This window comes from Dermacentor albipictus, chromosome 2 (genome assembly GCF_038994185.2).
Source record: "Dermacentor albipictus isolate Rhodes 1998 colony chromosome 2, USDA_Dalb.pri_finalv2, whole genome shotgun sequence".
In the NCBI taxonomy this organism is placed as follows: domain Eukaryota; kingdom Metazoa; phylum Arthropoda; class Arachnida; order Ixodida; family Ixodidae; genus Dermacentor; species Dermacentor albipictus.
In genome coordinates this window covers 49604757-49632536 of record NC_091822.1, presented here as the reverse complement: position 1 = coordinate 49632536, position 27780 = coordinate 49604757, and the positions used below count along the sequence as shown (strand labels likewise).

The window sequence follows — 27780 nt, the reverse complement described above, 5'->3', positions numbered from 1 at the left end:
TTGTTGCTGCTCGGGCGGTGTGCGGATTTGGTCCCTAAAATGCTAGTTCCGAGCCTGCCACCTGCGGCCTACCCTCCCTCCCAGATGGCCATTGGGCGTGATTCTCCCCGCGAGCGCGGCACTTGGGAGCCGACGCTGCGCCTGCTCAGCGGCCAAGGCCTCTTCAAGGGCCACTGATGAGCTGCCCCCTTTCGATCCCACTTCCTGGCGGTGGATGGGCTGTTGTGATCGGCCGTTCACCCCGCGACACCCCTCGGTCACGGCTCGCACGATTACGGGGAACGCCTTGACAGCCTCGTCAAAATGGTTCTCTACACGGATGAATTATGACCAGCGCGGGAATACTTCGTTCAGGAGTGGTTTGAGCAATTAGCAATGATGTGGCTGTCACCTGTCAACAGCACAAACTGGCGTGTCCAAGCCAGAGAGGCGCTCAGTGCGATGATCCGGCCATCTCCTGTCAGAGTACGATAGGAGTCGGCGAAAAGGGCGACCTACCTCCGAATTGGTGGTACCTGATGTCATCGGCGTCTCCTGACGCCGGATTGGTTGGACCTGATGTTATCGGCCTCCTCACGCCGGATTGGGGGAAGTGACTAAACAGCGATCACGCAAGGCATAAAAGGAGCTACGGACGGCAGGAGTGATCGGTGACTACCACTTCATCATCATACTTTCTGTATTACTTTGTATTTTTGTCCTACTTACGTAAATATATACGTGTTTGTTCAACGTCCTGAATATAGGACCCAGCCTCACGTTCCTCAATCCTCAACGAGGAAAGTGGATCCCACGTCTTCGAACACAAGTGGCAAAACTAGGCTTAGCTGAGAGATCAAGAGTTGCGTGCGGTTCTTCAATATTCACCGCATCCGCATTCCTACCGCTTTGCCGTAAGGTGCACGCGTCTTGTGCATAGGCGCTATTCAATAGGTACTAACAGCAAAATTAGCGAATTCCCAGCCCTGCGGCTTTGCCACGATTACATTGAGAGTATACACTAGGCATTTATAATACAGTTAGCCCATGTTAAATTTCGTTGCAGTAGACCTTTAAAGTGAACTTATTCCCTGTTATTGCTCACAGCTTATGACCAAACGCTATATTGCCGCACTATCCATCTTTCGACTCTCATAATCACTACTCATGCAGTTCAAAGCTTAGGCGCAGTATTTTTAGCGACAGCACTACGAATCCTAAATTTCAGTTTTCTAGTACTGACAACTGTCAAATTCGAGTGAAGCTAGGGCCGCCACAATGAAGCAATAAATACCACGCATTTCGCTCTGAATGGGCACACTATAAAAAAATCACGGAGGTTCTCGAAAGACAACGAAGTTCTCCTTGACAATTCGGCGTCGTGATTAAGGCGGCCTGAAAGTCGCCTTCCTTGATGAAGCTGCCTACGGCTGCTCGTCAAGTAATTTTTTTTATTGTGCTGTAAAATTTCACAGCATAAGCTTGCGTGAATGATTTCCTTAGTCCCGGCCGATACAGAAACAGCGTGACGTACTTATTCGCAGTAAGGCGCTCACAAAAACGTAAGAGAAAATTTTAAAAATGTGAATGAAGCAATAATACATTTAGAACACCTGAAGTATATATACATGTGAGCGACATAATTTCTTCAGCACGCAAGGCTCAATGAGCCCACTACATCATTGGGACACGTTCCTGTGAGTTTGGATTCATACAAATTACAAATGAATATACATATAGGGTGTCCCAGCTAAGTTAGCCAAGCTGTTCAACGAAAAATAAAGTACTTAGAAACGGTGCAAGATAGGATTTTAGGACCTACGGTGATAAGTCACCAAACATTTGATGACCGAACACCATAGATTCCATAATGACATGTTTCACATTTTATTTTAAAATCTTTTTTGTTGAACAGCTTGACTAACGTTAGCTGGGACACACTACACACACACCCACACGCACACACATATACATACCTATTGTATGGGTCGGAATTTTCATCAGTGTTGTCGCCCATTTTATAGCGAAATAATCTTATCTAATCGCATTGCGTCAACGACCGAACTTCGCGCGTACATTCTTAAACGTAAGCGAGCGCTGGAATGTACAATGAGTCATGTACAAATAGCCGACGCACATGACCCGTGCGCAAAGATTCCGATGACCGACAACGGGTCTCGTTGCCATCTTTGTGATTTGAGGGTCACATTTTTTTCACTGTACAAGTTCACCGAGTACAGAGCTACAATCGTGATTCACATTTGTAACACTTGCTTGTTCTTCACCGTCATGAAAATGTGACAATATGCATAATGTGCTGTTGTCCCACAGACGTAGTGTGAAACTGACAGAACTTTGGAGTTTTACGGAGTTATGAATTGCAGATGCAGCGCCGATACTGTCAATGAGAGAGTGGCAATGAGAAGCTTTGTGAATCCCCTCGCGTGTGCTAAAGGCGATAAGAAACGATGAATGAGGAATTCAGCAGCAGGACGTCGACTTTCTCCGTTGACGACTGCTAGTGCTTTCCTCTGCTGCCCTGAATGAGTGTGCCATTAACACTTCATAATTTATAATTCCTACATTTTTGTAGCGGCCTCACCACCTTCCAGCGCACCACCTTTGCCCATGACACCTTTTTTCCTTTCTCTCGCTTCCCACATGAACACAAGAATCCACATAATGGCTGCAAAGGCGATGAGCGATCCGCAGATAACGAAAAGCGCATCGTAGGCTCCAACGTAGTCCCGGAAGTGTCCTGGAAAAGAAAATGGGAGAAGCATCACATGAAAGTCGCCTGATCAAAGGATGTAACTCTCTCGGTAGCTTTGGATGTGTAGTTATTGTAAACTGTTTTGGCTCGGTCGTGAGGAGGGGGAGGGGGTGTCACAGTCGAGAGGATTGGGAATGCTCGCTGAATTCTTACGCCAAAGTGGTTTCTTTATTACGGACTTTGCGTTCTGCGTGAGTACGCCACACGCATGATACCAACTTCAGTGGGCAGATTGCTTGAATAAAAACATAAGCAACGTGCTGCGACCTATGCAGTGCCTAATTTTATTGTCTACCACTTTTCTAAGGAATTCGTAAACGAAGGCCGAGAAATAGGTACTTGGGCACCACGAATTAAGAAATTTAGCACTTTTTATGCGAGTGCTCAAAATTAAACATTAGTGATGAGGAATTGTATATTTTAGATTATCATCTTCAAACGTGAACCCTGGTTGATTTGATCAATTGACTGCATGCATAATGGTGATTTGACAAATCCTAGATAGACGATGACAGTAATGTGTCCCTGAACATCGTTTGTATACCCCATGTCGTGTGCGTGCTGTGAACATTGAGTTTTCAAAATATCTTGCAAAGCTTCCACAACTTCATCTCTAGTTTTCTAGGACCAAAAAGGTGTTCTTTTGCTTTATTTCATGGAACGTGGTACTACAGTTACAGCTGACGTATACTGCGAAACGCTCAACAAATTGAGACGTGCGATCAAATACATAGGGTGCAGGAATCTGTCCTCTGCAATTCTCCTCCTTTGTGAGCATGCGCGTCCTCACACCGCTGCCCGTACCAAGCACAAAGTTTAAGATTTTGGTCGGGAACCTTTTCCCCACTTTGCACCAACTGACTATTTCCCCTTTTTGCACTTGAAACAGAGCTTTGGGAGACAACGGTTTGAAGACAACGAGAAACTCAAGACCACCGCTGTCATCCGGTTCAATTCCCAGACGTGACGGTATACTTCTATAAAGGTGGACGAAAGGAACTGCTCCAGAGGTACGAAAAACGGTGGTTAGGTAGAAAAATTACCTAGGTTTATAGTATACTAAGCCCACCGATATATATATATATATATATATATATATATATATATATATATATATATATATATATATATATATATATATACACATAGGTGTGTGAGATGCACAAAGGATTCAAAGTTCTGTCCTACGAAACTTTCATGCTGTGCGGATTCTACATTTGCGCTATTACTTTTTTGCAAAGCTTGCTTCGCGCTCCTCTTTGCACTATACTCCCGCCTACGATTCAAGCCTGAGAAATTATTTTACTTGTACTCTCCATTCATAGCCACTTGCGGTCCTTATGCACCTGATTGAGAGCCTAGATGTTTGTGAGTAACGACCTTGATTTCTCTACCTTTCTTCCAGTTTCTGCTACATTTACTGATCTTAGTTTTTCTTTCCATTTGTAGCATTTTTGATGACAGCTCTGGGGCTTGCTCATCCACAGCCTCTACGCTTTGTCGCTAGTACCTCTACGCATAGCACTAATGTTGGTATCCACAATTATTACTAGGTATAGAAGAAATCCTGCTTCCTGTGTGGGCTTTTCTGTGCGAACTTTCGACTGCTACGTTTATGGAAAAAGGCATCCATTCTTCAGTATCTCTTGCATCGCGCGAAGTTTACTGACATACCACCTCCACTATTTCTACTGTAGACGCAATGGTTCGCAAATCCCTGTTCTCCGGCGTATCGTTTCAAAACTTCCACGTTGATATGGCTAATTTGGCGGACGGATGAATGGTACTGATTGGTGGGCATTCGTTATTCTTGCACTGTGTACCACACAAATTAGCCGACTGAAAGCAACAGACGCCAGGCATTGTGTCCGCTTGAGCATCCCTTGCTGATCTATGTTCCTTTCGTCTTGTTAGTTTGTGCCGTACACAGCTCAAGATCGAATCATAAAATATAATCGAAGACCATAGTAAATGGAGCTTTGACGCTTATTACCTGTAACTCGACTTCCTCATTGAATAAATCTCTGCAATTATCATCACGATATTTAACGCAACATTCAATATGACTTGCATTGGCTACGGACTCAGAAAATGTTCTATAGCCATATATTACTTTATCCAAATAAATAGTCAACACAAATATGTCTATAAGGTAATTGTAATTTTTCGTCACAACAAAATTAAGCACATCGCTCGTTGCGGCAAAAAGAACGAGGTTATGAACATTTCACGCGTTTCACAACCACGGTTGCGTTTGTGATTTGTAGTCACTTTTTATGCCAGCGGAGGCGCTATAACGTAAAACTATTCCAAACTTTTCTATTCCAATTCTGCTATGAGCCATCCGCGATTGGTCAAAAACTTTTTTGGACTACTCACACTTCACCTGTATGTCACGGGACGTCACGGAAACCGCGATACCTCCCCATCTGATATTATGTGTATACACTGATAATGCATGATTTGACCGAAAAAAGAAAAACAGGTATTTCTGGTTCGACGCATTTTCGCCATTAGCCCCCGGCTATTGGTCAAAAGGTTACGGGCTGCACCCATTTCACCTGCCTGTTACGCGACGTCACATATGCGCTAAAACTCACCGCGTGAAAGTGACGTGTATGCATTAAAAATACATTAATATGCCGAACAAAATTGAATTTTTGTTTGAATAGCCGCAGGCTGCCCCGTTCCGAAAGGAATAAAAGATGGCTGCCACCCATCGCTCAGGCGCTGGCTACTCGCTGCTGCCGAAGAGCATGGGTTTATTTGCGTATAATAAAACTTCTTGCGTGGCCGTGTAGCGTTTTCGAGCAATTTAGACGCGTTAAGGAACTCATTCTACCAACTCTTCCTTGCTGAGGAACCGTTTCAGAGTCATTCTTAAGCTTACGTTGCAGGCCGCTGCGATTTTCGACCAGCCACCGCAATCTAAGTAAGGGAAAGCGGACCAATCGCAGACGCCGGCACCACCCTCTTCAACCGGTTATCAATTTTCAGTGCACTGGCTCTGCCCTGTCGAATCTCTCTCCACTAGAGCGTTTTACTCGCCTCTTGTCAGCCAATTAGATACGACAAGCCGCTCAGTGTAGGCAATGTTATTCGTTTTTCAAGCAAACAAAAATGACCTCCTATGAACGAGGAGAGCGTTTGCTTGGTCTGGTCAGACAACCCTGCGTGTGAGCGCCCAGTGCTTGCATCGGTGGTTACGCAAGTTTGACGTCAGCAGATTCGAATAAAAACATACTCGAATAGTTTTACGTTAAAGGCCCCAGATCTACGTGTTTAAGTCTTTTACTGCTTACGAAATTGGCACTTTATGGGTGCCAAACGTAGTAATGAAGGATAACAAGCAATTTTTCTTTAATCCTTACCTATCACAGAGGGCTTTATAAACGAGAGTAGCCCGGCTGAGGCGATGACCATTCCATATGACATGGACATCCTTTCTTGGCCCAGGTAAATAGCGAGGATGACAGGAAACAGCACTAGACCAGTGCCGATGGTGTAAGCGATGATGGCGGCCACGGCGAAGAGGAGCCCGTGAACGTAGAGGAAAGGCAGGATTATGAACATTCCTCCCTGGACGGCAAAGATTAGTACGATCAGCTGCTTGTTGGTCAGCCAGCCACGGTCGACGGCAGCGGGGAGTGTGAGCCTGCCGAGTGCTTCGGCGATGGCTCCCATGGAAATCACGGTAACTGCACTGGAAACGGCGACACCTCGGTCTACGGCGAAGTCCACGAACAATGATATGTAGCACTCGAACCCGAAGCTGTGAACAATGAAGCTGTACATGACGAGATAAAAGATGGGGTGCTTAAACACGGTGAGCCCATGGCGCAAAGTCCCGTGTTTCTTGTCGCCACTGGAGGCAGACGGTGAAGCCTGAGCCTTGACCAGCTTTCCCTCGGGAGAGGCGCTTCGCCACTTGGGTGTCCGCGGGAACAGGCTGAATGCGAGCCCATTCATTACAATGGCGCCGAAGATGAGCAGTGCGCCACGCAGGCCGTACATCTTGGTGATGTACTCGAGAAGTTTGGGAAAAACGAACGTGCCCATTGTGACGCCGGTAAAGTTGATGCCCATTGCGAGACCTTTGTGCTTGACGAAGTGCTCACTGATTATGGTCGGCGAGACGACAAACACCATACCGGCTCCGATCGCTGCGAGAACGGAATGACAAAAACACACACTTTAAGTATATAAAAGTAGCACTGCGTCACGTTTCAGTGACGTAGCACTTACAGTCTCGACAGCTGCTCCCTGTTTTAGCCAATAGCTTTCGCAATTGTTCTAGCGGCAGTTACATAATATGCTAAATAATGCGCTACAAGCCTAATAAAAGTTTTCAAACATAAAAGAGCACATAAAGACACCCCTTAGTTTCTCTTTAAGTTATTGAGTTTTACGTGCCAAACCACGATATGATCATGAGGCACGTCGTAGTGGGAGGCTCCGGAAATTTAGACCACCTGGGGTTCTTTAACGTGTTTCACAATTCGCCCCCGTGGAAACGCGGCCACCGGGGCCGTTATTTGATACCGCGACCTCGTGCTCAGTAGCCCAACTCCATAGCCCCTAAGCAACAATGGCAGTTCTCACTTTTCTTTTTTTTGCATTTGAAATGGCAGCAACGCCAAGCGCAATTAATTATTTTCCACATTAGCCTCTGCTTAAACGCAACACGGCTGAACCTCCGTTTTCTCTGTGTGTATGTGTTGGTGTGTGCATTTGTGTTTTCGTTCATGCGTGTGTGCAAGGGAGTGGGCATGGCTCACACACAAAATACCTTAATTTTGTGCACACCCGCCATGATTGCTCAGCGGCTATGGTGTTGGGCTGCTGAGCACAAGGTCGAATCCCGGCCGCGGCGGCCGCATTTCGATGGGGGCGAAATGAAAAAAACACACCCGTGTACTTAAATTTATGTGCACGTTAAAGAACCCCAGCTGGTCCAAATTTCCGGAGTGCTCCCCTACGGCGCGCTTCGTAATCAGAGAGTGGTTTTGGCACGTAAAACCCTATAATTTAAAAATATTGTGCGCAATTTTGACACTCCGTCAAATAATCAAAATTCAGGCGTAACGCATCAAGATAAGTCCACGTTATTGCGACACAGCGTTATGCCGCTATACTTGTAACAATGGGAACGCCTTGAAGATACGAAGTCTTGTGAGGAGATGAACCAATCGCGTGAAAACACACCTCGAAGGTTTGTAACACGTGGTTATTCGTTAAGATGACTGTTATGTATTATAATTGTGACCAGCCAGGCGCAAATGCCTTGCTGAGGCAATGTTGTGGCTGTTGTTCATGATACTGACACAAGCGCGCACTCTTGTAGCAAAATGGCCAGAGGCAATTCTGCCCACAGGGAGGCAGCCGAAGTAGACCGGCGTCGGCGACGACGTAGGCGCCATCGTACGCCTTCGAAGAAGGCGCATGCGCGAAGTGACAGTACCCACTCCACTGCGGTGCCAGTTAGGAATGGCCTACGCTACCAAGCCGCTCCCTTGCGAAGGAACCTCAGAAGGTCGGGGTCCCACCTGATCGTTCTCCGGCCATGGACGATTCACCTAAAACAGACTGCCAAGTCATCTCGGTGCTACGTTCTCTCATGGAGGCCATTCGAGCAATTTTAGTGGACATCGGGACACCCTGTGCTCGAAACGCACTTAAAGTGCTGGACGCCCTAAGCCCAGTGCTTGCATCCCTCAACTAGAAAGATGGCTACCCATACCCCGTCCTTCCGGAAAGAAGTCAAGGCTGCGTCCGTCATCCAGTGGAACGCCAGAGGGCTAAAATCACGAATTTCAGATTTTCGGCAGTTTGTGTACACCAATCTGTTTCCCCTCATCGTCATTTGTGAGCCCAACTTGTCGAAATCAATAAGACTGTCAGGATACGAATTTATCATGTCACCAACAAATGGTGCATGCAGCAAAATCGTCATTTTTGTTCGTCGTGAACTCACCTATGTTTTTCAACCAATTGCGCCCCACGACTACAATCAATATACATGCATCACAGTGAAAAAGAACAAACTCTTGTTTACTCCCATAGGCGTGTGTATATCGCCTTCCTGCAATTTCGATACCAAAACATTTGCGGATATCTTGAGTGTTTGTCCCGCCCCATGGGTCATCATAGGAGATTTCAATGCACAGCATCCAGCATGGGGAAGTACAAGGACAAATGCAAGAGGACGAAGATTAGGAAGCATCGCCCACAATTATGGCCTTACTCTCCTGAACGATGGTAGCCCCACCTTTCTTCGAGGCGTGACATACGGCAGCTGCCTCGACCTTGCTTTCGTCTCCAACTCTCTCCCCAGATGTGTGAAGTGGTTTCCACACATTGAGACACATGCGAGTGACCACATTCCCACCTATCTGAACATCAAAGGCTTGTCGTCTAGATCAGGCTTACGGAATACCATTCGGACGATTCAATGGGCCAACTTCAAATCTGAGATGGAAGATGCCTGCCGCGAGGGCCTACCATCAGGGTTAGAGCAAACGATTAAAATGACGATGCAAAACGCCACTCGCATGATGACGACCTCTTCCACGTGGAATGACTTCGACATAGAATTAGAGCGCCTTCGAGCGCTTCGTCGCCGGGCGGAACGTCGATATCGGCGTACAAAATCAATTCATGACCTTAGGGCAGCCAGGAGGATGCAAAAGAAGATTCAGCGTCGTATGGATAGATTAGCGCGCTGGGCAACGTTTTGCCAGAAACTCGACCCCCGCAAGCCACTGTCTCACAATTGGAAAACGGTGCAAGGTCTGCGTTGCCTTCCGGAACGGCGTTTCCCATTCAAGGCGCTAGCGCTTTTCCAAGGGCGGCAAGACATCGATGTCCCAGAAGACTTTTGTGCGCTGATCGCAGACCAAGCGACTCGTCCAGATCCTCCAGCCCGAGCTGACGTCCCCAATTCCCGTGATGGCCGCATGGACCTTCCTTCTACAATGGAGGAGCTCGAAGCGGCTCTAGCTCTCTGCAGGCGCTCATCATCTCCGGGTCCGGATGGTATATCATACCGGGCCTTGTGCTATCTCGGAGAGTCCGCACGGATAGAGTTGTTGAGCCTTTACAACTCCTCATGGCAGGAGGGAAATATTCCTGACGAATAGAAAGTAAGCCGCCTGGCGCCACTCTTAAAGCAGGGCAAATCCCCATTAGAACTCACCTCTTACCGCCCAATAGCGCTGGCCAGCTGCGTAGGAAAGATAATGGAACGGATGATCCTTGGCCGCCTGGAATGGTACCTTGAATACTACAAGATTTATCCGATTTCCATGGCTAGTTTCCGACGTGACCGCTCTTCTATCGACAATGTAGTTGATCTCGTTTCATATGTCCAGCACGAAAAGTCCCGTAACCGTTTATCTGCAGCTTTATTCCTAGATGTGAAAGGGGCATACGATAACGTAGTACATGAGGCCATTCTCGACGCCTTTGCGACGGTCGGCCTAGGTGGTCGAGTTTTTTTGTGGATTGCAAGCTACCTATCTGCAAGATCATTCTTTGTGTTAACTGACGATGGCCCAACTACGCGACGCTATACCAGCAGGGGCGTTCCTCAAGGCGGTGCTCTCAGCCCGACGCTATTCAACCTCGCTCTTGTTGGACTTGCTGAGTACTTGCCAATTACCATCAAAATTTCAATATACGCTGACGACATCTGTGTCTGGACTTCGGCAGTCACACGTCCTCAGATACGTGCGCGACTTCAAAGAGCGGCCACTTTGACAGCGAACTACTTGTGTAAACAGGGTCTCAGCATATCACCAGAAAAATGCGCACTAGTAGCATTTACTCGCAAACCGATGACGCCTTATATCATCTCAATCAATGGGCGGACCATTTCCTATGTCCCAACCCACAGATTCCTTGGCGTAATTATTGACCGATACCTCTGTTGGAGCCCGCACGTGGCCTACATGAAACGGCGCCTGACAGCAACTTCCCAGTTGTTTCAATACTTGGCAGGAAAGACGTGGGGGATGTCAGTAGACGCAATGCTTAAACTCTACAGAGCTCTCTTTCTCGGTTTTCTAAGATATAGTCTACCTGTACTGACCAACACCTGCAAGACAAATATTCGTGTTCTGCAGGCAGCACAAGCTCAAGCACTCAGAGTCTGCCTTGGTTTGCCCAGATGCACCTCAACAGAGGCAACTCTTGCGATTGCTCGGGACCATCCAATGCGAACTCACATTACGGTGGAAGCCCTGAGAACGCACATCAGATATTTGGCACGTGCCACCTATCACCACCTCGCAGCACTACCTTCAGACAGGCACCAATCATCATTCGCTAAAACTATCATCAAATACAACGACAAACTTCCATCGGGCTTCACCGCTGCATCTAAACCATTGATACCCCCTTGGTGTCTTATCAGCCCCACAGTCCATCTCAGTGTACCAGGAATCGGAAAAAAGTCTGAACTGTCGTCGCCTGTGCTGAAACAACTGTCTCTGCTTCTTCTGCACGAGAGGTACGCGGACAGGGAACACATTTATACCGATGGTTCCACAAACATCCAGTGTTCGTCCGGTGCTGTGGTTGTCCCAGCAAAAGCTATTACCATCAGCTTTAGGACTGACCACCCAACAACATCGACATCTGCTGAACTAGCTGCTCTTCGCGCTGCACTTCGTGTCGTCAATCGGGAGCCACCTCGACAATGGTCAATCTTCAGCGATTCAAAGGCAGCCCTACAATCTGTACTATCAGCTCTGCATCGCGGGTCATTCGAACAGCTCGTATTCGATATTAGATGCCTACTCCATACATCACAGGAGAAAGGACACCACGTGACGTTTCAGTGGCTGCCAAGTCACTGCGGCGTCAGTGGAAATGAAGACGCCGATAATGCCGCTCGGGCAGCTCTTGAAGACACACAAGAAGAGGCCATACCGCTTTCACGATCCGACGCAGCTAGCAGACTTCGAGTGCTTGCACATGAGATCACGCTATCTCTATGGTGCACACCGAACAGCCAGACCACCCAGAGCAACCGTCAATACCACCTGCCCTCTTTGATGCATCTCTATATGCCAACTGGACTGCGTCGAAGAGAGGCGACTCTGCTTTATCGCTTATGGTTGGGGGTGGCTTTCACTAAATCTTACTCCTTCCGCATTGGAATGGCCGACAACGATCTATGTAATGCCTGTCTTTGCGAGGAGACGCTGGAACATGTTCTGTGCGACTGACCTGAATATAATGTTCAGCGACAGTCCCTGGCATCTGTTCTAGCGCGCCTTGACAGTAGACCATTGTCCCTCGACACGATTTTCACATGCCGCCGACAGAAGATATCGCAGGTGAAGACGACAAAGGGACTGCTTCGGTTTTTGAAAGAGACGGGATTGGACAAGCGGCTGTGAGAGTGACGTCGCGTACCATGCCAGATTGATGGACTTCAACGGACGATGTGTGTGTGCTGTGCTATGTGCTCTCTCTCCCTCTCCCCCTTCCCCATCTTTAATCTCCCCCATCCCTCTCCCATGTGTAGGGTAGCAAACCGGTTAAGCCAAACTGGTTAACCTCCCTACCTTTCCTTCTCCACTTTTTCCTTCCTTCCTTCCTTGTAGCAAAGGGTTAAGTTACTCGCCGCAGGTTTTCGGAGTCCCACTACTCGTGCTGCGGTCACTCCAAACTTTTTGTGAACTTTCCTTCGTCTCTGTAGCAGAAGATAAGTATGAACACTATTTCCGTTTCTCTTACGAACGGGTCTGCCAGGCTTTTGTGCTTCAATGAGGCCACAACATATTGGCGACGAAGTTCAGAATGCCGTGTCAGTTTGTAGAGGCCACGAGACATAGTTCACGACCTTAGGCACCTCCGTGTCGATGCAAGACATGCCCACATCGTTGTCTTCGTCTTTCTTGTGCATTTCTCTAATTTATTGGTGCTTATTTTTCCAAACAATTTGTTGGAATAAGTTCTCAAATCTTGGAAACAAACAAACCAGGCTAACGGAGGCCCCGGAGACTGTCTAACCAGGCCACCACAAGCGCAGCAGCAGGTGACGAACCCTCTTGCACCAGCATGAGCCGCATGGCTTAAAGTCGCCATCCGCACCGGAGCTGCCGTCATCCAAGACATCTGAGGCACTGTAAGATCTACTTCAGGTCCAGTTTGCTCCGCAGCCGTCCTTCATTGCAGAGACGACGAAGTTTTATAGGAGACGTCAAGCAGACAACGAGGTTGTGGCTAACTTCGTTGCCGAGCTAAGGAGGTTTGCATAACTTGCGACAACACGTCTTCCTGAACAATACCAACTGCGACCGATTCGTAAATCGATTCATACGAATCGGTCGCGAAGTCCGCGACCAATTGTATGCGCCTTCAACCACGAAGCGGTCCAACTACTCTTCCCTGAGAACAAGAGACTAGCATTCCAGAAAACTGTAGCAGGCGGTTGCCACGGAGACTACTCCTAGAACTGCATTGCTCACGGGTGCTTCAGAAGACGGTTTGTGCGACGTGGACGAGATGCGTTATAATAACCGCGTGCGTCGTTTCCTTGCAGCTTCCACCAGAACTAGCCAACTTATACGAACAAAGGCTGCCCGCATACTGCTGTCACTTTCTGCAAGTGTCTAAATAAGGGACATATATAATGTATACTGCTCCTGTAAGAGTTGCTCGCAAAAGAAACGCAAGCAGCGAAAGAGCACAAAATCCCTCGAAAAGTTGGACGACAGCATGACCGACTCCATCGTGGTAGAAGTCGATGACGTAAGGCATCCTCACCACGTCGCGATAACTGTCAGTGTTACAAATGACATTATGCCTCTGTGTATAAAATTCGAAACCAGTGAAGCAGTGGTCGTCATGTTAGTGCAACTGTTCAAGAAGATTTTCACGACCAAGAAGCTAGATCCAGTGTCGACCAGGTCCGAACATGTGCAGTTGCTCTTGCCGAGTGCTTGTGTACGACACAACGATCATGTCGGCAAACTGCCGTTGTATGTTGCAAAGGGACAAGCACCTCCACGTATCGGTCGAGGCTGCTATTAGAGCACGTAGTGAAACTGGAGCAGCATAGTAGCCCTAAAACGATTGTAGACAGCCTCGTACAAATCACTCAAATAGCCAGGCTGGTAACCTTGCTGGGTTGGTACAGCAATATCTTCAAGGATACACTTGGTACGATCACTGAGGAACACACTGAACCGGTTCAGCCAGAAGATGAGTGCCAGAAAAAGCTCGAAGCGTTGTTTTACTGCCAGCTGTGGAAGCCGAGTTGAACTTGTAGCGACACTCGATATCATAGCTCCCATCGTGTTAAGAGGAAGCTTCAGCTCGGGCCAAACTACGACGCGGCCTATTCAAATACACGTAAAACGCAAAAACGCTTTTCTCAGGTAACCTCTGGACCGATTATAAGGAAATTTGTTGCATTTGAAAGAAACAGTTAAATTTTTGTGACTGTTGGAAGCTGAATTTCAATTTAGGGCCTAAATTTTGTTAAAAGACTTTTAAAGATTTCGCATGTTCCAAAACAATAGATACACGAATTTATAAATTGATACCTCTGCATCAAGAACAGGTATCGCCGTTCTGTAAACGGCATCCATCAGATTATTCAATGCGGACAAATCTGATATGTCAATTTATATCTTACCTGAATTTGTTCCGTTGTGTACAAGCGTTCTGCAAAAGTTTTATTTCCACATTACTGAATATCTTTAGAATAATGTGCGACATATCAATTTTCTCCGTATTAAATGTACTGTATGGTGCAATTCACAGAATTGTGATATCGTTTTTCCTTGCTGTATTACAGAGCGGTGAACTTAGAAGTTTCGTTTTCAGAAAATTTTTGTCAATTTTTTTGAAGGAATTGGCAAACTAAATTAAAAATATCGCTTTTTTCAGCGTCACAGATTTGAGACCGCTGTAGAAAATCTGGCGCAAATGTTTTTCTTAAAACGTGCAGAAAAATAAACGCAACAACCACAATACGCGTTTCGCTTCACCGAAGGTCCAGAGCCGGTGCTATTCTTCTAAGAGCGAAAATGCTTTGCTTCACTTTTATTATATTTATTCATGGCCACAAGAATTTTCCGCATGCGGTAGCTGCGGCAACGCTTATTTGCTGCTCGCCTTAAACGTCCAATCTCTATGATGAAGAGCACTGGGCAAGAGGAACTTCTACATCTACTGCGCCCTAGGGTGTCTGCAGGGCTCGGCTGCGGAGCAGCTGAACATTTTCCCGTTCTCGCATTCCAGACACCTATGGGGAGAGTTCAACATGTTTTGTGGGTATAGTTGTGTAATATTGAAACGGATGTAACCTTACCATGTATCGCTCCAAGTGTCACTGTCAGCACGGCGATGCTATTGGCAAAGAAGCTCAGCATCGCACCAACACCCGAGATCACCGCTCCTGCGATGATGACTGGCCGCGCGTTGAAACGGTGCGCCAGGGGCCCCGTGATAAGGCCTGTAAAGCAACAATCGCGCGCATCCTTTAGCAAGCAGCCTTTACGCGAATTTTTGATCGCTCCGGCCTACTTGTTAGTCCCCCTGCCAATGCATTTGCGCTTGAAACTTCAGGTGCTAGATTGACTGGCAAAACCAAGCATAAAGACATGTCAGAGAAACAGATACACAGGCTACCCAATATTGATTCTGTCCAAGAGGGCGTTCCGTGTTCTGCGCTGTATAGACAGCCGCAAACTTCGAATCGTGTATTCGAGCTGTTCTTGTGAAACCAAAGCAGAACAAGATACAGCGCAGCAATTCTGCGATTCCCTTATTCTGTTTTTTCTCTGCGTTTCCACGTAAGGGAACATAACACTACTCGTAGTCTACCAGGATGTTCGAAGTCGTTTTATAAAAACAAAAGAGCAGTTCACCCTAGAATGACAGCCTCGCATAGGGACGTCAAATGGCAACAACATTTCATTAAATTCAGGATTCTTTCTGCATATTAGGGGAAGATCACTTGATGCAGATACTTTTCCTTTTTAACTGCGCCAAATTAATCCGTCTTGATGCTGTTGAGGGGCAAAATAGAACATGTCATTCTTAATACATAATCATCGAACGCGGATAATACGACTAAAGGCTGTTTCACATGCTGCCACTGGAACGACAAAATTCGGTGCAGTCGCACGCGTTGTCATGCGATATTTAGAGGGCCCATTTCACATGATTGCGATTTCAACAATGCGACTGGTGCGACGCCCGGGTTGCGCACTGCCAGATTTCGTGGCACACTCTGTATAATTATTTTATTGTAATGACTAAAACGTTTACATTATATTATTGACTTTTCTTGATTAGGAGCAAATAATATGCATGTTTAGAAATTTCACAACATGTTAAGATTTGTTTTACAGTGCGCAACGGCGGTTTCTGAAGTTCAGTGCGACATGGCACATCCAAACAGCTGTTCGCAGGTGGTTCAGCGCTGTGTGTTGTCTTATCTGCCTTCTGTGACCGTTTGGTTCTGCCTGCGCTACAACAATCTACAAGATGACTTATCGACAAGTTCATATAGCTATCCTCACCGCATGTGCAGTATTCGGAATTCGGCTGCCACGAGGTTGTCGTGTCAACACAACCAGATCCTCGCGCTACTCGTGCTCGGTGTCAGCTTTTTGAGAAATAATGTGTGTACATTGCTCGTGATTGCGCATATGCGGTGCCTGCTCCTATCCATATTCTTGCGCCAAACGCAACAAGACGCACCAACCCGCAAGCCCGCGCGTGCCCCTGAACGAAGCCGCAAATGATATGTGTGATTACTGAACGTGGAATAAAAATTGTGTTGTGCAATTCAACCTTAGCGCTAGCCTGATTCGTCCATCGCCGTGCATGTGCTGTGAATATATATACGGGAGTCCTCTCTAAATATTTCTAAAGAGCAAAAGCCGACACATCAAACGTTTTGAGCAGTTACCATCACTTTTGTAGAAACCTGTACGTTGTAACATAGCATTCTAAATGCACGCTTGTCGTCCACTTTGTTGTGCTGCGTCTCACGCTGGTAGTATACTCTGAACTTTTAACAAAAAGACCATATCAGTACGCGCTATCCATAATGCAGAATCGTAGGCTCACGGCACGTGCACTTGCCGTAGAGTTTTTCAGCTTTCTGCTCAGCCTCGCACGGCTCTCACGGTTAGCCGGTTTTGTGGAAATAAATATTATTACATTATTAATGTTATGAGATATTACAGTTTCTTCACTGTAATTTATAGCAATCATCCAGATTTCTTAAGGTAGTCATGCATTTAGCCTGTATTACATCAACGTTGTTTCGACATGCTTATGGGATTCATTTCAAACTAGATTGCTCAACCAGAGAAAGTACAAATGAAAGCCTCAATGTTTACACCGATTTGGAGTTCCTAAACAGATTATATTGGCAGAATTTTCTGCCTGCTTGCTTTATCTGCAATTCAGTGTTCAGAGTTGGAAAAACTGATTCTTTTTTTTTTGCTGTCGAAAGGCTACTTGAATGTTGATAGCATTTTTCGAAAGCATTCATTTCGAAAGCGTTAAGCAATGACTATATCTCTAGGCTTATCAATGCATTTTTGCTCCAGGAATACAATTAGGTTTTCTTTCTCCCTCACATTGACAGCTATGGAATGAAACTGTTCGCTTTCATAAGTATCAAGATGCAAACGTTCTGGAGGTGGTCCTGAGCATTTGTAACATCCTATAGTGTACGTGATTGTATCAAGTTCTACTGTTGCAATCGCAGGGATCTACGCATATTTTAATATTGAGCCGAACGAATTTATTGAACTTTGTTTTCAAATCTGCAATGTGGCCATGCAGTAATGACCATATTATTAAGCAAAAAAAACTGCAGATTAAGTGTACGTGTTGGAATCTATGCGAAGTAATGTTTTTGTGAAGTGGTCAATTAAATACCGTTCAAGCAACTGAGATATATACAATTTGTCTTATGTTGAACAATCCAGCATGTCATCGCTTGCAAGGTTTGTCTATGCACCGCATGTCACAATCTTAATGTCATGTAATCTTTATTCGATACAATGTTCACAAACTATAACGAAATGCAAGCGGCAGTTAATGTAGATGCACACTGCCAGACATCAACCCACTGACGTTTATTGAGCAAGAAATGATGCGAGGTGCATGCAGATGAATGAATGACTTGTGCGTATGTACTTTTTTAATTATATACTTGACAGGCTGCGAGGTTGGAGTATTAGGCGAGGGGGAATAAAAAAGTGGTTACAAAAGGAAGAAGGGCACATCATTAAGAAAAAACCAGCAGAAAAAAGCAGCACCAACTAGCCCAACGTGTTTTACTGGCACAACATCATAGAATACTTAACAAACAATAACAGAAAAATTACTTCCCAACGCTCTGTACACATGGTAAACCAGCGAAGCCGAAATTTGCGGCCCCTGTGTTTATCACTGGGTTAATTCCGACGGTTTATTAAAGTATTTCTATATTATTCGTTATGCCTGTATTTCTTAATGAGGTTACGCACATGTTCAGCTTAGGCTTATCACATTGTTTATTTGGAATGCCACACGTCGCGCTTCGCAAGATCAGCATCATGGAAAGTGCAGTGAGTGGCTCACTGTATTAATTCAGCGGGTCCATCAAAGTCTTTCTGAATTATGTTACGCATTTGTGTTTTGTAATGCGTTAATCAGAGAATTTATGACTCGGTTATGTACTGTAGTTACGAAGTGACTCACCGGGGCTGCACATTTCATTTAATTAAACACAGGGATATATTTTTGAATCTGTTATGAAGTCGGAGAGAGACTGCTGCAGGCGCACTCTGCTGCGAGAGAGAAACGACGTAACTATCGGTGTAGCCAATGAATGGTCCACCACACCTTTATGCGAGATAATGATGACATCATGATTCTGTGTTAACCCCGTCCCCCTATGTATCCCTTGCCGGAAATAATACGTAGATAAATGTATATATTTTCAATACATAAGCATTTATATGTCTACCTAACAAGGAATTTCTCTGTCCGTCATGTAGGACAATTTCAACGGCGCATACCTCCCCCCCCCCCCCCCTCCTCTAGCGCTTTTTGATCGGACCACGAGTGTTTCGCCTAGACATATACAGCTCCACTGCAAAAAGAATGAACACCTTTCTGCTTGAGACCAAGATGATCATGAGGCGTACCAACAAATAAAAGCTTTTTGAACATGCCGAGCAAATTATGGTTGACAAGCAATAAATCGAAGCTACAGAAAAGCAGAAGCAAAAATTGATGTGTGTCTATACAGATGCCAACAGGAAAAGCATCCATCTCTGAAACTGTAACAGAGGCCTTGGTGACACAAGATTCTCCCAGTGTCTGCATCTACAGCTTCCATAATTTTTCTGGGCAGCCGGTCGCCACAGACTGCTAGCTTCTTCCTCTACAGTGCACTCTCGGCATCTGAGCGTGTATTGTAGAGGAAGAAGCTGGTATTCTGGGCAGATCGATTGCCTAGAGAAATTATGAAAGCTGTAGATAAAAAAATGCTGGGAGCATGTTGTCAGCGTGGCCTCCATTACAAATGGATACATGTGATGTCAGGAAGCACACACTAATTTTTGGTTCTCCTTTTTGTGTATGTTCGGTTTATTGCTTGTCAGCCAGCATTTACTCGGCATGTACATTAAACTTTGGGTTGTTAGATCATCTCGGTTTTCTTGTTCGTCCTATGTGTTCTCAGGTGCCGTTTGCAGCCAGGCTGTTGTTTACTTTTTTTAGACTGCGACAAGTCACTTTAATGGCCCTTATGATGCTTTTGTGTACCTTATAAATTTTTTTTATTTGGCCAATGTAGCAAGAATGTATAATGTGAAGCAGTGAGAAGAGGGTACGCTAACTTCTCATTCAACAGTTAAATGTAAAAATGTAGTGATTTATAAAGGTTACCAGAAAGTAGCACAGCAATGAAACCTGATAAAAACTAGTGCTGGATGAAACCAAACATAAAATTGGGAAAGCGAGAATATACATATAAGTATACAAGTCCAGGGAAAAAAAACATTGTGATCACCAAGTGTTCATGTGGCTCCCTTCCAAGAAACTCGCTTTTCTTCAATGGCATGGAGCGGGGAGAGTGTGCTTGCATAAGCAAGCTGTCAGTGTGTCTATTGGTATAAGAACAGTGTTTCTTGAAAGGTGCTGGCATGCTGGATTGGCAATTGTAATTATTCTTTCTTCCACTTAGAATTCTTCTGTATTTTATTTCTGTAGCATCTTTATTTGGCTGCATGACGCACCAATTTTTACCTAGCTTTCAAAGACGTCTTTTTTTCTTCTGGTAATTTGTGTAACTCGCCACATTTTTACAATGAACACCTGTTGAAAGTTAGTCTTCATCCATCTCTAGTGTGATCTTATTGATAGTGGTTCATGCTATGCACCCTTGCAGCATTTGTGTGTGTGTGTGTGTGTGTCTGTGTGTGTGTGTGTTTGTGTGTGTGTGTGTGTGTGTGTGTGTGTGTGTGTGTGTGTGTGTGTGTGTGTGTGTGTGTGTGTGTGTGTGCGTGCGCACACACGGATTTGGATGCGAAATCAGACCCTTGGGCGAAGGTATCATTCTTTTCCTGTGCAGCCTTGTGAGTTCATTAACTATAGTGCAACAGAAATACGATGGACAAGAACGAAGTGAGCACACAGAGTGCTTCTTTGTTGTCTGTTTTCTATCTGTTGCGCTTTAATTAATAATGAATAGACACCAACTCGTCCAGTTTCCCGTTCTTATGCCGGGCTTATAAGCCCGCTTGTGTCCTGGAATGTGTGCATGGCTATGTATCCTGTACTTTAATTCTTGGCCATGTGCTTGCAAGTCGCATGTCAGTCAGCTCAATTTCCTGACAATCTCATGTGCGTGCAGGGCCAGTCAGTTTCTGGTGAATCCATGCAGGTGTGCAGAATGTTACGCAGGTTTTAATATGCACTGCAAGTGCTGCTTTGATTGCTTTCAGTTCAGCTGTTGTAGGTGTAGGATGCTCTGAAATGGTACTCACTTATATGGGGCTTAATTTTATGTAGTGTCATACTACTATTACACTGCTATTGCCACATCAGTGTGCTATATGTGCCCAATGTTTGCTTGCATTTTCATAATTAACAAACTCCTCTGTGTGTTTGGCAGCTGAATATACTCTTCAGGCCTAATTGTTTGCCCCCATATTGCACGCTATGTGCCTGTTGTGTTTCAAGTTCAGGTGCTCCCGAGGGTGTTTCTGAAGGAAGGGACAGTCGTCTTTGCATCTGATATGCTAGCTGGCATAGTATCTTGGGACCAGGTTCTGAGCTCTTGAGGCAAAAAATTTTTGCTGCACGCTGCAACTCTACTCTGTCTTGGTGCTTGTTTGTTTGCTCCTTCTCATTGAGGTCTTCAAGCATGATAAAGTCAGAAAGACCTGCTATTACCCGATGCCTCTATTCAATGAGTTGTCTTTTTTGTGCGGTGCTGGTAATTCATGCCGTACAATACCTTTGACACAAGCACGGCATCTGCAATTTTCCATAGTGCCCACTCGTCCATCCCCCCCCCCCCGTGATTTCAAGACTATTCTTTTCACCCGTTGTAGAGTTTGCGTCCAGGCATTGCATAATTGTTCTACCCACGTGCTTGCTCTGCCGTCATGGTCTTACGCTAGTTGAGGATTTGTGGATGTTGACTTGCGGGTATATTTGTCCAGCTATGTGGAGCACAATGTGCAATCTGGGGTAGTTCTTGATTCGTCTTTTATCCGACGTCGTTGTAAGCTGACTTATCAAAAGTGAGAGACCACACCGGGCAAGAAAGTCTGCAGTGCTGTCGGGAGCTTATTGCATCATTCTTGATTTGAGTATAACATAACTTTCCCATAGACTGCAGTACAGTATAGGCTGTAGTACTTCTTGTATTATGCCTGTGTTGTTGGTGTGGGTGGGCCAAATGTATCTCCAATTTTCACCCGGAATTTTCTGTCTTTCAAAAGGTTACTGTTTAACTTAAGTGTTCTACCAGAAAATTTTTTGCTCATCATTCCTCTTATTAGAGTAGCATGAAGTACTACTGTTAAAAGCCTCTTCACCCTCTTCATTCTTTCATAAGCGGTATTACACAATGTCATGTAATAAAGTTTCTGCTGCTTATGGCCCCCTCATCTCTGCCAGAAGGGATAACTCTTGAAAAAGGTTTTCTTTGTGCTGTATGTGCGACGTAGTATGAACATTCATTTCTTGACATTTATACATATGTAGAACCAACTTCCTGACAGAGTACTTGCTATACCTGATTATGCTTGTTTGTGCAGTGCTGTTGAACAATACATATTGAGGCAATGAATGTTTACACCCTCGAATTCTCACGAAAGATGGTTGTTTTACAATTGTGCCCTTTGCTTTCAATTGGTGTTAGATTTTGCATAAGCATGCCCCCTTATGCAATACTACTTGGCAGTTTAAGGGTTCAATAAAAGGTGATGAACTAAATCTAAGTGCAAGAGCTTTTTTTTACCTATAACTCCCATATCGAAATACGACTTCCATGGCGGGCAATTCAACCCCCCTCGCCTTGTGTTAGCAGCAGAATGGTATAGCCAAAGTGGCAGGTGAATAAACTGAAGAACAATATTTTCGCCTGTAGAATTTTTTTTTGCTTGTATGTAGGTAAAACCTGGAATAGTTTGTCATTGCAGAAAAAAACCAGTTTGGGGTCCTTTATTGAATAAACCACATATCAACTATCTCAATGGGGCTAGTTTGCCGTGCGGCTAATTACGCGCTCCATATTGTGTGTAGCTGAAATGCAGAAATTTGTTCTAAAATCGCCGGTGATATGTTCTTGCAAGTAGCATGGTATTTCATTACTTATAAAGGTAGTAATCACAGCAGATATCCTTATACGGTTTACACGCTAAAATATGTGATGGCAAATTTATTAGAATCCGTTATTAGAAACATGTATGGCATGAATATGTCTGCACACTTGATCAGCTGTGAACATGGAACTGCTTGCACTTAAAGGATTCAAAGTTTCACACGAAGGGATGCAACTGGCTGACTTAACTGCACAGTTTTGATTTAGTTTTCTTTAACGTGTCGTTTACTACTGTTTCATCCCCACAACACCAGGCTGTTTGTCTGCTTTTCGCATTGTTGCCCGAGTTTTACATGACGATGCAGGAGGGTCCGTTGTCACTGTGCCACTATAGCAAGCGAATAATTTATTAAATTTACCAGCTGTACAGTTAATTACCCTCCAAAGCAAATGCTAATACAGGTGCAGTAAGGATAAAAAGTCCGCAACATTCAATGTTTATTGGCTTCTCTGTAAGGATTAAAATTCTCCAGAGAAAATGTACGACTTAACGTGCATGTAACATTCGAAAACCAATTAACGTAGCTGTTTATTCAAGCCACAGATTTAATGCAATCGTAGAAAATTCATTACGATAGCCTACACTTTTGCTCTGTGAAGTTTAATAAGTGAGGTAGGATAACCTCTCAAGATGCATCGGGAAATTTACGCTTGAAAACCGACAAGAAAATGCAGTTGAAACGTACCGTGTTCAGCACAGCATTGAAACTTCGGGTAGTTTGCTGTCTTGTCATTCGCTCTTGGCAAGGTTGAAATTAGTTAAGCTGCTCCGTACGCGTGATTTTTTTTATGCTATTCAATTAAAGAAAATTGTGAAGACCCCGAAAGGCCATGTCCTCACGCGGCAACTCGCAAAGGTGTACGAAGCAAACGTGAAAATGCACTTCGTTTGCTGCGTAGCGTGTCACCGAACGCGTAGAAATGGGAGAATGGAATCTGCAGTACACGTATTTTATCCTCCCTTCGCGTACGTACCGAATTCGGTAATTTACGTCTCCACGCGTTGAACTTGTTGAGCGAGACGCCATTTCCCAAAACTAACCGGCGAAATAGCTCTCCGCGCAATTTCGACGGAAAATCGCTGCGATCGCTGCGACAGTGCGACCAGCCGGTTGGTCGTAGCCGAAAATCGGGGGGTGGGCACTGCGACTGCGAATTTAGTCGCAAACGACGCAAATCGCACTTCCAGTGCGACGAAAATCACCTCATGTGAAACAGGCTTAACAAAGACAGCAACCAGAGTTGCTGGCGCTATCCACGTGACAGTGGTCTAAACTACGATATAGCGCGCGGAAACATTAATGGGGTCCTGGGCTGCTTTCTATTGAAGTCGGAAACTAAGGCAAAACAGACTACTGCAATAATACGTTGCCGCAAGAAGTACTTCGGTGCGTTCTACAAAAGCGGAATTATATGCAATCACAGCACGCCTAAAGATCCTCATCGCGGAGCTGCCGCTCCTTCTTTAATCCCTTGCACTGCGAATTTAAGGCTACCGTGGAGTGGGACGCGCCCACAACGCCCCGCCTACTCAACGTCACCATAGCGTGCAGTAGGAACTTCATCATAGATGTTGATGTATACGGGGCTATTTCCGATTTTGTCGCTTATGACGCGCCAAACGCGGTTATCCTCAGCGAGCTGCATTGCACTCAGCCAGCTGAGGTCCCTGAATGAAACTAAACGGTAGCGACATTCCTGCTTGCCCGGCCTGTCCATCTCCTGGCCTTCTCGCAGCTCACTCTTTCTCTCGTAGCTCTCCCTAGCAGTTTGGTCGTTCGCTCGAAAGCCGTACATAGAGTTACACGAGGTGAGACAATAAAATTGTTGGGTGGTTGCGCACGAATTCTTTACCGTATTTAAGCCTTGATTGTTGTGTGCTGTGCTCGGAGTGATGAGAGAACGCTATGAAACTGGCAGAAGCTGATGCTCTTTCATACTTTTTCGGCGCGTAATCGCGCGCTTGTTTCGTGACTTCAGGTTGGCTGCCTGCTTGCAGTTAGAAGAAGGCTTTTGAGGCTAGTTTGGTGGTCAAATTCCTTTTATCGCCGAGTAGTAGCAGAAAAATCAGAATTATTTATCTCGCCAATAATGTACGCGTAATGTACACGATGCTTACATACATTCCTGAGCTTTCTTTGAGTGTTATGTCGTCCTCGTCCATGCATTGTACTCGTAGGCAAAAACAATGTCGTTGCTTGCGCAAAGCAACACGCTTCACGAGTTATTTCTATGCCATTGATAATATTCTTGATTTGTCTTTCTTATGACACTTGCCCGGCGTGAAAGGGCTGCGGTGAAAGTTTCGCCGGTACACGCCAAATTCGATGCGCTTGCGTGTGCGCAGCACTATGTAGCTGCCGATCGAGAACTCGAATTCGTTTGCGCTGCTCGAAGTGCGTGTGTGTGTACTTGCGTTGACCCAATCGACTGCCATGTGTCCAGCTTGTGCAGATTTATAATTTAGTCTCAGTTCCATGGGGATTACCGAACGCAATGCACATGACATATTCGCCTGGATAACGCGAGCCTCATGTAGAAACGTGCGCGATCAACAAGAAGCATCTCAGTTATTCTCGTTGTTTCGTCATGACGCTGCTATCTGTTTATGCAGTGAAACTGGCCCTACATTTTTATGACAAACTGGCGCCATTCGCTCTCCAGTGCAAACATCACATTGGAACCTGTACATCATTTCTGAACAAAGCGTATGCAAGGACGAAAGTTAGACATAGAAATGGTTTCCAGCAATGAGTACTTCCCCCTTTGCACAGTTCCAACTCAGTATGAGCCAACAAACTCGTGCACCACTTTATCCTGCCAAGACGGCGAAGCGGAGAAAGCCTCCTCACAATAGTCAAAATCATTTTGACTGATAGTTAGCAGCTTCTCCTTGCAGAATCTATTTGCAGCACCTAACAAAAGCGTGGACTGACAAAGCTACGCACTCTCACTGCTACAGCAATAACACGTTTTACGTTTCTAGCGCGATGTAGGACTGAACACAGCCTACGCACTCCATAGCTTCATACACCTGTTGACGATATCGCGATCAGGAAAACAAATATGAACCAGCACCGAGAATAGCACCCTTGCACAAGCTTACCCATGCCTGAGTTCCGTACTCCGTCAACAAAGAAAAAGGTCCGTTCGTACCCGTTTGCACCTCCACTACTCCTAATGTCAATCCCTAACATAAAGCAAAACAAAGACTGAGTTCTTCAATGAGGCGGTTCGCCATAAAACGAAGACAAAGAGGGGATGAATACAGATAACAGGCATCTTCACTTAGCAGATACACAAACCGTTAGAAACAATTCGTCGCAGAACAGTGCATTCACCCAATATATGACCGATGGTCTTAACGTTAAATAATAACTACATCGCTTTTGATCGACCGGTGGGTTTCAAGGTAGGCTACGCAGATATTTATCTTTCTCTCACCTGCCAAGTAGACGAGGCCGCCCATAAGCATTATGGGCCATGATCCCTCCGTCCTGTTAACTTGAAAGGTGTCCAGGATGGCCACGAACAGGAAGCCCGCCGAACGCCGCCCAGCCATGGCGAAGAAGCATGCCAGGGCACAGGCACCTTGGCGAGGGCGACGGCACGAGAAAATTGTTCAACTAAAGGTCATTCCCATAGAGAATCCTACCTCTACAAATGGCGCTCAAGATTTCTAAACCAACGCAAACGAAGCAAATTGAATTTTACCGCACTGCGCCGATATCATCTATGCCTGAGGAGGTTTGAGCCACGTGCACTACGGTTGCGTGGGCGCAGCCAAATAGGGTAATGAAAGATTATACCTGATTTGCGCACTGAGTCACCAAACAACACATCACAAACAGCAAACAGCCTTTCTTTATCGCATTTCTTCTGCGACGCCATGCGTCTTCGCGATCCCTTCATTTTTGAAAGCCATAACCGAAATCATGGCGCCAAAGCGAACTACTGCTTACTCGGCTTTGTCATGTACATATATCACAGCGCTAACATCTAGCGAGTGCAGCGCCGTGCTTTACGTGTATGGCTTAGCCGAAGCGCGAACCACGAGACAAATAGGTGCCAGAAAGCCCGGTTGTCCATCGTAATTAGACATAGACGTATAACAACACGTCGCGCTGACTATAGGGTCTTATGCCGCGGTCATAGCCATATAGCCATTAGCGCTAGTCATATAGTCATATAGTCATATAGCCATTAGCGCTACGGAGATGCTACGGAGAAGCACCGAAATGATGTTTTAGTCAAACAATACATCCTTACGGAACGAAATAAGTCCGTTTCGTGATAAAGCACTCTTAAATCCATATTTTTGCACATTTCCCTTTAGCAAAACGGTGTCTTTGCTGCTCTAAATACCGGTAATGTTACCAAGTGGGTGATAGTTAAATAAAGGTCATTCACAATATTGAACCGAGGGCGAAATAGAGTGTATGTTAATAAAGGTTTACAAAATTAGATGCGCATGGATTGTGCCTGGTCTCAACGGCCGTAGTTTATTGCTTGGCCGTATGTCCATTAACAGGAATATTATTAATTATTGAGGTGCTGATTACGTAAATTGAGCTAAAATTTATCATTGAAGTTCTTGCTGCGTGGTAGCGGAACCACGGTGCGAAAGCAAAAGTTACATCTTGTGACAACAATTGAAGTCATCGTGCTGCATTGACAGGGACATGAAAGACGACAGGACGTGCGTAACTGTCAACATAATTTTATTTCAGAAAAGCATGGTATTTATACCGGTTCCCACGAGTGAAGATCATTGCACGCGCAAACCATCATTTTTCAGAAAGGAAATGGCCTATCTGGAAAATGCTGGGTTGCGCGTGCGATGATTTTCACTTGTGTGAGCCGGATAAATACCATGCTTTTCTGAAATGAAAGTATGTTGATAGTTAGCACACGTCCTGTCATCTTTCATCTCCCTGTTAATCCAGCACTATGAGTTCAATTATACACACTTTCAAACCGAAAAAGAAAAGTGGCTCAAAAGGAAGAACGTAGCAAGAAAGACTACGCTACTGCTTAAACACGGGGAATGCGGGAGATGGAAATTCAAGAAGATGAGCAAAACGTGAACAAGGTGAATGCAGGATCCAACGTTTTGACAAGTGGATTTGACTTCTTCAAGCCTTGAAGAAGACAAGTCCAC

The 27780-nt window shown here is 45.3% G+C and overlaps 1 protein-coding gene across 1 annotated transcript in view; it reads right to left on the bottom strand.

Annotated features, from left to right (window-relative positions):
- Positions 1 to 1410: 1410 nt before the first annotated feature.
- The window catches only part of LOC135904270 (monocarboxylate transporter 12-like), a 57025-nt gene continuing 30655 nt past the window's right edge, over positions 1411 to 27780 (bottom strand). The window contains exons 4-7 of the mRNA XM_065434890.1: positions 26064 to 26210; positions 15081 to 15224; positions 6124 to 6915; positions 1411 to 2737 (exon numbers count right to left, since the gene is read on the bottom strand). Coding sequence (XP_065290962.1) covers positions 2559 to 2737; positions 6124 to 6915; positions 15081 to 15224; positions 26064 to 26210 — 1262 coding nt within the window. The 3' untranslated portion in view covers positions 1411 to 2558. The remainder of the gene's footprint in view (positions 2738 to 6123; positions 6916 to 15080; positions 15225 to 26063; positions 26211 to 27780) is intronic.